This window comes from Thalassophryne amazonica, chromosome 1, assembly GCF_902500255.1.
Source record: "Thalassophryne amazonica chromosome 1, fThaAma1.1, whole genome shotgun sequence".
Lineage (NCBI taxonomy): Eukaryota > Metazoa > Chordata > Actinopteri > Batrachoidiformes > Batrachoididae > Thalassophryne > Thalassophryne amazonica.
Window position 1 is genome coordinate 66,556,192 of NC_047103.1, and position 9,798 is coordinate 66,565,989.

At 38.4% G+C, this 9,798-nt stretch overlaps 1 protein-coding gene across 1 annotated transcript in view; it reads left to right on the forward strand.

The window, feature by feature from the left end:
• Positions 1-9,479, forward strand: part of LOC117511393 (matrix metalloproteinase-16-like) — a 542,347-nt gene extending 532,868 nt beyond the window's left edge. The window contains 1 exon segment of the mRNA XM_034171438.1: positions 9,145-9,479. Coding sequence (XP_034027329.1) covers positions 9,145-9,479 — 335 coding nt within the window.
• Positions 9,480-9,798: the final 319 nt, after the last annotated feature.

Sequence of the window (9,798 nt, forward strand, 5' to 3'; positions counted from 1 at the left end):
GGAAGTGTCATCGCAATTGCATGTTTTAAAACTTTTATGATGTTGTAAAACGTGCACTCAATATTAGTAAGTAAGTAAATTTATTTATATAGTGCCTTTCACAGACATAAGGCCATGTACACACGTTGTCGGGTATTTGTAAAACCGAATAGCTTACCCTTTCAGTTTGGGGAAAAAACTTCATCCACACTACGTCGTTTAAAGAAAAAATCCATCCACATCGAACCGTATAAATGTGTTGTAATTAGTCTGCCAAACCTTTGGGTGGCGGTACTGATTAAAATTCTATCCAATCAGGAGCCTTATTCTCTTGTCGTCACTTCCACAAAAACTAAAAACATGGCGCCAACCTCGTTCGTGTGGACCGATAAGGAGTCGGAATTACTTCTAACCGTAGTTTTAGAATCCAAAGTTAACATATATGAACACAAAAAGCGCCTGGACAATGGACAATGCCAACACTTTGAGAGCAGCCATGTACCCAGACGTTTAATACTGCCATGAACACTCCTGGCCAGTAGATGGCAGTAGCGGCCTTGAAAAAATGTCAAACAAAATTCCAGATAATCCGTGTCTGCTACATGTAAGATGCGTGGAATTTAACAAACGCAAATACACTAACGTCTATAAACCCAGAGAATATATTCATGAGAGTTTTAGGCACTAGAGTTAATGCTGTTATCTGTGGACCCTGAACAGAGTGTCTGAAATGCATTTGTCCTGTCGTGAACGTCTGAGATTACCTTATGCTACCCATAATGCATTGCTGCCTGGCACAGCATGTGCTCACAAAACCTTAAAAATTAGCACATTACTTTAAAACGAAAACATACGTATATCTGATATTTTCACTTTATAAACTTCAGACATGACAATAATTTTAAATAACTTGTCTAAAATGAGTGGTTAAAATTTGAACCATAAGTTAAACATGTATGCCTCTGGATGACTTGGTGACATTGCGATTATATTAGTATGGTGTTAAAGTGTCATCGCAAATTTTTTTGACCACCTCCTGATCGCCGATCGTATGGTCGAATGAGAATCAAACCTGTTTGATATATTATTGTGGTTGGCCGTCGTGAGGTTATCCTGCTACTGAAAGCTACAAGCAGCATCCAACCGTTCGCACTGTGCCTGTGCAAACACTGCAGAGCTGTCTTGTAATAATGTTATTATTATTATTATTATTTTGCAGTTGTTTTGTTTTTAAACTTCATTTGTAAAACAAAAAAAAAGCCATTTGCAAAGCAAAAAAGTTGATTTGACAATCATCTGACTTAACCGGGGTCAAAATAAATAGAACACTGCCATCTACTGGTTCCCAGACACTGCCATGAACACTACTGGCCAGTAGATGCTAGATGGCAGTAGAGGCTTTCAAAACAAATTCTAGATAATCCCTGTCTGCTCACATTTAAAATGCGTGGAATTTAACAAACGCAATTAAAAAATCGTCTATAAACGCAGAGAATATATTCAAGAGAGTTTTAGGCACTAGAGTTTAATGCTGTTGTCCGTGGAGCCTGAACAGAGCATCTGAAATGCATTTGTCCTGTCGTGACGTACTGATATTACATCATCCTACCCAAAATGCACTGCGGGGCAGAGCATGTGCTCACGAAACCTTAAAAATTAGCACATTACTTTAAAACTAAAACATACATCTGATATTTTTACTTTATGAAACTTCAGACATGACAGTAATTTTAAATAACTTGTCCAAACTTAGTTTGGTTAAAATTTGAACCATAAGTTAAAAATGTATGCCTCTGGATGACTTAGGTCATATTGCGAGCATATCGGTATGGTGTTAAAGGAAATGTTTTTTTCTTTTTGGGGTTGTTTTTTCTTTGTTTGCAGAGGATTGAGATGCTTTTTATACAAGCAGTTCTCTTTTGTTTGCAAAGGTTATAACTATGCGTCTGTTACAAAACTTTTAACAGGTGGGTGCTGAACTAATTTTAAAAATGCTTGTCGCTGTTCAGCTTTGTTTATTTTGTTTATCGGTTTAAAAGTTATCGGATGAAAATTAATCGGAAGATAACTGGTCCGATAATGGTTTTTAAAGTTATCTACAAAGATAATCCGATACTGAAAACATTATCTTCGATAATTATCTGTTATCGGATTATCGGAAGTGTGCCCACCACTGTGTGTGTGTGTGTGTGTGTGTGTGTGTGTCTTACAAGAATTAGCAGCGTCAGTTAGCTCAATCAAATTATATCTCGGGAGAGTCATTGTCCCCTGCGCACGCGCACACACGCAACCTGGTCGGCGCTTGTGCGTGCGTGTACCACTAAAAAAAAAAGACTGTACACATCCTCAGTACAGTGAAAAAAAAAATCACATCAGAAATGAGTCCAGCTTTTCTTTCTTTCTTCCTGCTAACAGCCTCCACACTGGATTTGTTTTGTGTGTGTGTGTGTGTGTGTGTGTGTGTGTGTGTGTGTGTGTGTGTGTGTGTGCGCGCACAAGCATGTGCACACGAGCGATCATGTGTGTGCACGTGCACGAGGACAGGCACATGTGTGTGTACAGAGTGCAATGGTATCAAACGTATGGAACCAAATTTGCACACTAAATAAAACCAAGCTGCACTCTAAATGCAATGCAACGCAAATGGGATGAATTAATCCATTTTATGTGACATACAAAGCACCAATCAAATGACAAGGATCCACTCAGCCGTGTGTGTTATTTATTTATTGTTTGTTTATTTATTGTTTATTTATTGTTACACATTTATTGTTACACATTTATTGTTATTTACATTAATTATTAAGATGCTGTTGTCTCACGTACAATTTGTACATGTTCAATAAAGCCCCTCATTCAATCATAAGCAAAATTTATATTTTAACGGCATCTGCAGGAGGGCATGCATGTGCACATACATGAGCTTTTGACAAGAGCGGAAGTTAGCTTTGAGTTAGCAGAAGTTTGTGTGCATGCTGACGTCCGCAAAATGTTTTATAAATCAGTCTAGAGGTGTTTGTCAGGTTACAAAACAGTGTTTCAGTTTTAGAAATGTTTATTTTTCGCTAGCTTTTACATATGAATGTTTTCCTCCCGGTTCTTTTTGTAATATACTGCCCCTTACAAAGAACGTAATCAATATATTCCTCAATTTGGCTTAAAGCAGAGTGGATTTTTTGTGTGTGTGTGTGTGTGTGTGTGTGTGTGGGTGTGTGTGTGTGTGTGTGTGTGTGTGTGTGTGTGTGTGTGTGTGTGTGTGTGTGTGTGTGTGTGTGTGTGTGTGTGTGTGTGTGTTACAAGAATTAGCAGCGTCAATTAGCTCAATCAAATCATCGTGTCGTTGTCCCCTGCTCGCAACACGCGCAGCCGGCTCGGTCGACTGTGTACTTCCTCATTGCAGCGAAAAAAAATCATGTCAGAAATGAGTCCAGGTTTTCTTTCTTTCTTCCTGCTAACAGCCTCCAGACAGCACAGTGTGTGTGCAGTGGTGGGCACAAATAACCAAAAAATTAACTTGGATAACAGATAATCAGATAACTGAAAAGTTATCTTCGATAAACATAAAACAATAAACCTCCCAAAAATATATCGGAAGTTACAGATAACCGATAACAGATAAATTCCAATATTATCTCTGGCACATTTACAACTACTAGTAAAACAAATTTAATAGCTTCTAATAATATTAAAAATCAGTGGTGGGCACAGATAACCAAAAAATTAACTTCGATAACAGATAATAAGATAACTGAAAAGTTATCTTCGATAAAGATAAACCGATAAATCACCCAAAAATGTATCGGAAGTTACAGATAATCGATAACCGATAATTCCGGTGTTGTCTATGGGACATTTGCAGTTACTAAAGAGCTGAAATTGATTTTTAACACAATCGCTTTTGAAAGCATCAAAATCGGTAAAAGACCTAAAGAATAAGCAAGAATGTTTGACCATGCTGCCCCCTGCAGGAAGCAGCACAGACAAATCCTGAGAGCACCCACAAAATCAACTCTTGACTAATCATAATCATTTTTCTTTCAACATTCTGCCCCTGCTGGAAGCTCTTGTTTACAACAGTGCTCCCACCACAGAGAGACACAGAGAGCAGCCATAAGACCAGCTCCCTATCAATTTCAACACTCAGGTCAGGCGGAGGTCTTGAAAAATAAAGTCATACTAACTTATGGTTTTTTGAAAATACTGATAGAATAACTCCATTAATGTCAATTCTGTCATTTGTACAAAGTTAAAATATAACATATATCTTTTAATGTTGAATAAGGCACTAATTTTGAGGTTTTGTAACAAACACAGACCGCAAAGCATTCTGGGTAAAAGTGCTAAACAGTGATTGGTTCAGTAATCCATTATGTAAACCAACACGTTAATGTGACGTGTGTCGTGTGTTGGTTTAAAGATAAATGTGCTTTTGTAAAATATTCCATTTTTATTTGTAAAAACAGGCATTTTTATGGAGCCCTGGAAGTGTCATCGCAATTGCATGTTTTAAAACTTTTATGATGTTGTAAAACGTGCACTCAATATTAGTAAGTAAGTAAATTTATTTATATAGTGCCTTTCACAGACATAAGGCCATGTACACACGTTGTCGGGTATTTGTAAAACCGAATAGCTTACCCTTTCAGTTTGGGGAAAAAACTTCATCCACACTACGTCGTTTAAAGAAAAAATCCATCCACATCGAACCGTATAAATGTGTTGTAATTAGTCTGCCAAACCTTTGGGTGGCGGTACTGATTAAAATTCTATCCAATCAGGAGCCTTATTCTCTTGTCGTCACTTCCACAAAAACTAAAAACATGGCGCCAACCTCGTTCGTGTGGACCGATAAGGAGTCGGAATTACTTCTAACCGTAGTTTTAGAATCCAAAGTTAACATATATGAACACAAAAAGCGCCTGGACAATGGACAATGCCAACACTTTGAGAGCAGCCATGTACCCAGACGTTTAATACTGCCATGAACACTCCTGGCCAGTAGATGGCAGTAGCGGCCTTGAAAAAATGTCAAACAAAATTCCAGATAATCCGTGTCTGCTACATTTAAGATGCGTGGAATTTAACAAACGCAAATACACTAACGTCTATAAACCCAGAGAATATATTCATGAGAGTTTTAGGCACTAGAGTTTAATGCTGTTATCTGTGGACCCTGAACAGAGTGTCTGAAATGCATTTGTCCTGTCGTGAACGTCTGAGATTACCTTATGCTACCCATAATGCATTGCTGCCTGGCACAGCATGTGCTCACAAAACCTTAAAAATTAGCACATTACTTTAAAACGAAAACATACGTATATCTGATATTTTCACTTTATAAACTTCAGACATGACAATAATTTTAAATAACTTGTCTAAAATGAGTGGTTAAAATTTGAACCATAAGTTAAACATGTATGCCTCTGGATGACTTGGTGACATTGCGATTATATTAGTATGGTGTTAAAGGAAATGACTTTTTTTTTTGGTCACCAGTTCTCCTTTGCTTACAGACAATAGAGTGGTTTCTGATTGCAGAGGGTAGAACAACATGCTTATTAGGAAACTTTTAATAGGTAGGTCTCAACAGCTTTAAAAATGTTTTTCACTGTTCAGTTTATAAATAACATTAATACCGATAGAATAACTCCATTAATGTCAATTCTGTCATTTGTACAAAGTTAAAATATAACATATATCTTTTACTGTTGAATAATGCACTAATTCTGATGTTTTGTAACAAAGAGACAGATCGCAAAGGATTCTGGGTAAACGTGCCTCTGCTAAACACTGATTGGTTCAGTCATTCATTATGTAAACCAACACGTTAATGTGACATCTGTCGTGTGTTGGTGTTTAAATGTGCTTTTGTAAAATATTCCATTTTTTTATTTGTAAAAACAGGCATTTTTACGGAGTGTCATCGCAAATTTTTTTGACCACCTCCTGATCGCCGATCGTATGGTCGAATGAGAATCAAACCTGTTTGATATATTATTGTGGTTGGCCGTCGTGAGGTTATCCTGCTACTGAAAGCTACAAGCAGCATCCAACCGTTCGCACTGTGCCTGTGCAAACACTGCAGAGCTGTCTTGTAATAATGTTATTATTATTATTATTATTTTGCAGTTGTTTTGTTTTTAAACTTCATTTGTAAAACAAAAAAAAAGCCATTTGCAAAGCAAAAAAGTTGATTTGACAATCATCTGACTTAACCGGGGTCAAAATAAATAGAACACTGCCATCTACTGGTTCCCAGACACTGCCATGAACACTACTGGCCAGTAGATGCTAGATGGCAGTAGAGGCTTTCAAAACAAATTCTAGATAATCCCTGTCTGCTCACATTTAAAATGCGTGGAATTTAACAAACGCAATTAAAAAATCGTCTATAAACGCAGAGAATATATTCAAGAGAGTTTTAGGCACTAGAGTTTAATGCTGTTGTCCGTGGAGCCTGAACAGAGCATCTGAAATGCATTTGTCCTGTCGTGACGTACTGATATTACATCATCCTACCCAAAATGCACTGCGGGGCAGAGCATGTGCTCACGAACCTTAAAAATTAGCACATTACTTTAAAACTAAAACATACATCTGATATTTTTACTTTATGAAACTTCAGACATGACAGTAATTTTAAATAACTTGTCCAAACTTAGTTTGGTTAAAATTTGAACCATAAGTTAAAAATGTATGCCTCTGGATGACTTAGGTCATATTGCGAGCATATCGGTATGGTGTTAAAGGAAATGTTTTTTTCTTTTTGGGGTTGTTTTTTCTTTGTTTGCAGAGGATTGAGATGCTTTTTATACAAGCAGTTCTCTTTTGTTTGCAAAGGTTATAACTATGCGTCTGTTACAAAACTTTTAACAGGTGGGTGCTGAACTAATTTTAAAAATGCTTGTCGCTGTTCAGCTTTGTTTATTTTGTTTATCGGTTTAAAAGTTATCGGATGAAAATTAATCGGAAGATAACTGGTCCGATAATGGTTTTTAAAGTTATCTACAAAGATAATCCGATACTGAAAACATTATCTTCGATAATTATCTGTTATCGGATTATCGGAAGTGTGCCCACCACTGTGTGTGTGTGTGTGTGTGTGTGTGTGTGTCTTACAAGAATTAGCAGCGTCAGTTAGCTCAATCAAATTATATCTCGGGAGAGTCATTGTCCCCTGCGCACGCGCACACACGCAACCTGGTCGGCGCTTGTGCGTGCGTGTACCACTAAAAAAAAAAGACTGTACACATCCTCAGTACAGTGAAAAAAAAATCACATCAGAAATGAGTCCAGCTTTTCTTTCTTTCTTCCTGCTAACAGCCTCCACACTGGATTTGTTTTGTGTGTGTGTGTGTGTGTGTGTGTGTGTGTGTGTGTGTGTGTGTGTGCGCGCACAAGCATGTGCACACGAGCGATCATGTGTGTGCACGTGCACGAGGACAGGCACATGTGTGTGTACAGAGTGCAATGGTATCAAACGTATGGAACCAAATTTGCACACTAAATAAAACCAAGCTGCACTCTAAATGCAATGCAACGCAAATGGGATGAATTAATCCATTTTATGTGACATACAAAGCACCAATCAAATGACAAGGATCCACTCAGCCGTGTGTGTTATTTATTTATTGTTTGTTTATTTATTGTTTATTTATTGTTACACATTTATTGTTACACATTTATTGTTATTTACATTAATTATTAAGATGCTGTTGTCTCACGTACAATTTGTACATGTTCAATAAAGCCCCTCATTCAATCATAAGCAAAATTTATATTTTAACGGCATCTGCAGGAGGGCATGCATGCGCACATACATGAGCTTTTGACAAGAGCGGAAGTTAGCTTTGAGTTAGCATAAGTTTGTGTGCATGCTGACGTCCGCAAAATGTTTTATAAATCAGTCTAGAGGTGTTTGTCAGGTTACAAAACAGTGTTTCAGTTTTAGAAATGTTTATTTTTCGCTAGCTTTTACATATGAATGTTTTCCTCCCGGTTCTTTTTGTAATATACTGCCCCTTACAAAGAACGTAATCAATATATTCCTCAATTTGAATTTATTGAAAGTCACACTGGAAACCAGGCCCGGATCCCCAGAGACAGAGCCCACACGAACTCCATTTTCTGAAAGACCTCGAACATGGCCGACATATGGCTTTTATACAAGACAATATAGGCAGTACAGTGGGTGGGTTTTAGTCTCACAATCCTAATCTTAATGGCTGTCCACAGACAGGGGGAGTCCTCCCTTTATCTGAAACTTGCACATGCATGACTCTTATGTTGAAACCTTGAATCAGGTTCCAGACACTTCTAAACAGATAACAAAAGCAAATACTTGATAACTAACATAAAATAAGGAATTAGTACAGATCGTATCTAACATGACATAGAGGTTATATTTACATACAAACGAAATGGAGTTTGCAGCTAGCTAGACCAGCCTGTGACATCACCACACTAACTTCTGGGAAATGTCTTGTAAATCACTTCAGAGGCGTTATCAGGTTCTACAAACAGAATTTTCAAGTGTTTATTCTCACTAGCTTTTACATAGTATATGACAAAGAGGTTACATTTGCACACAAACGAAATGGAGTTTGCAGCTAGCTAGACCAGCCACTAACATCACGGTGCCACTCTACTCTGATTGGCTATCACCCTCGCCCCTCCAAAAAAAAGTAACAGAATGAAACACAATGTGACTTTTTAACCTCTTAAAATAGGTCAAGCTTAGCCATCTTTGACCTTGTCCAAGGTCTGTGTCCCAAGAATGTTCCCTGTGAATTTGAAGACTCTGGCAGTAATAGAACTGGACTTATGCTGAGCACAGACAGACAGAGTAACGCAAAGTCTTCACAATATACGATTGCCATATGTGATGGCCTCAGGTAAAAAAATAAAATAAATCATTCTCTTGTTCTCTTATATACAAATCAAAGGACAAACAAGGGAAAACATTACACCTTTTTTCAACCGTCATGGTCCAAACAAGTCCATGTAGGTAATATTAATTGATCATCTTGATATCTATGTTGATAGCAAGGTGAGTGACTGTCATTTCAGTCTTCAGTTCAAAAGCTGGAAATGTGGCTGTTAGTTCTTCACAGCAAAGTTCCTATTTCAATATACATATTTTTCATCTTTGTGTCCTTGCCTCAGGTTTCACCTACTTCTATAAAGGGAAGGAGTACTGGAAATTCAACAACCAGTTCCTTCGCGTGGAGCCGGGATACCCAAGGTCCATCCTCAAAGACTTCATGGGCTGCGAGCTGACACCTATTGACCCAGATCGTCCAAAGGCCGAGGACGGCAGCTCAGATGTTGTGATCGAGCTGGACAATGAGGCAAACACGGTGAAAGCCATCGCCATTGTCATCCCCTGTATACTCGCACTGTGCCTGCTGGTGCTGGTCTACATTGTGGTACAGTTTAAGATGAAGGGTACGCCACGCCACATACTGTACTGCAAACGCTCCATGCAGGAATGGGTCTGAATACAAAGAGACCAAGGGGCGGGGCAGAGGGTGGAGTGAGTAAATGGTAACACTGGCAGGACAGTCCCCACTGTCAGACAGGTAGTGGCACAGCAGACTTCAGGCTAAAATCATGAGAACACATAGCCAACCCTCGTCTTATGGGTGATCTGATACCTTTGTTCAGACCCAAAGAAACAGCCAGATGGTCTGTTGGCAGCACCTCATACATAAGGCACGATCCCAGGACTGGAAAGGTGATTCCATTAACCCCCGGCCTTTTTAATTAACGGGGGAGCAGAGGGACAGTTTGCAGGGGATCCTTACCGAAATGACCTTC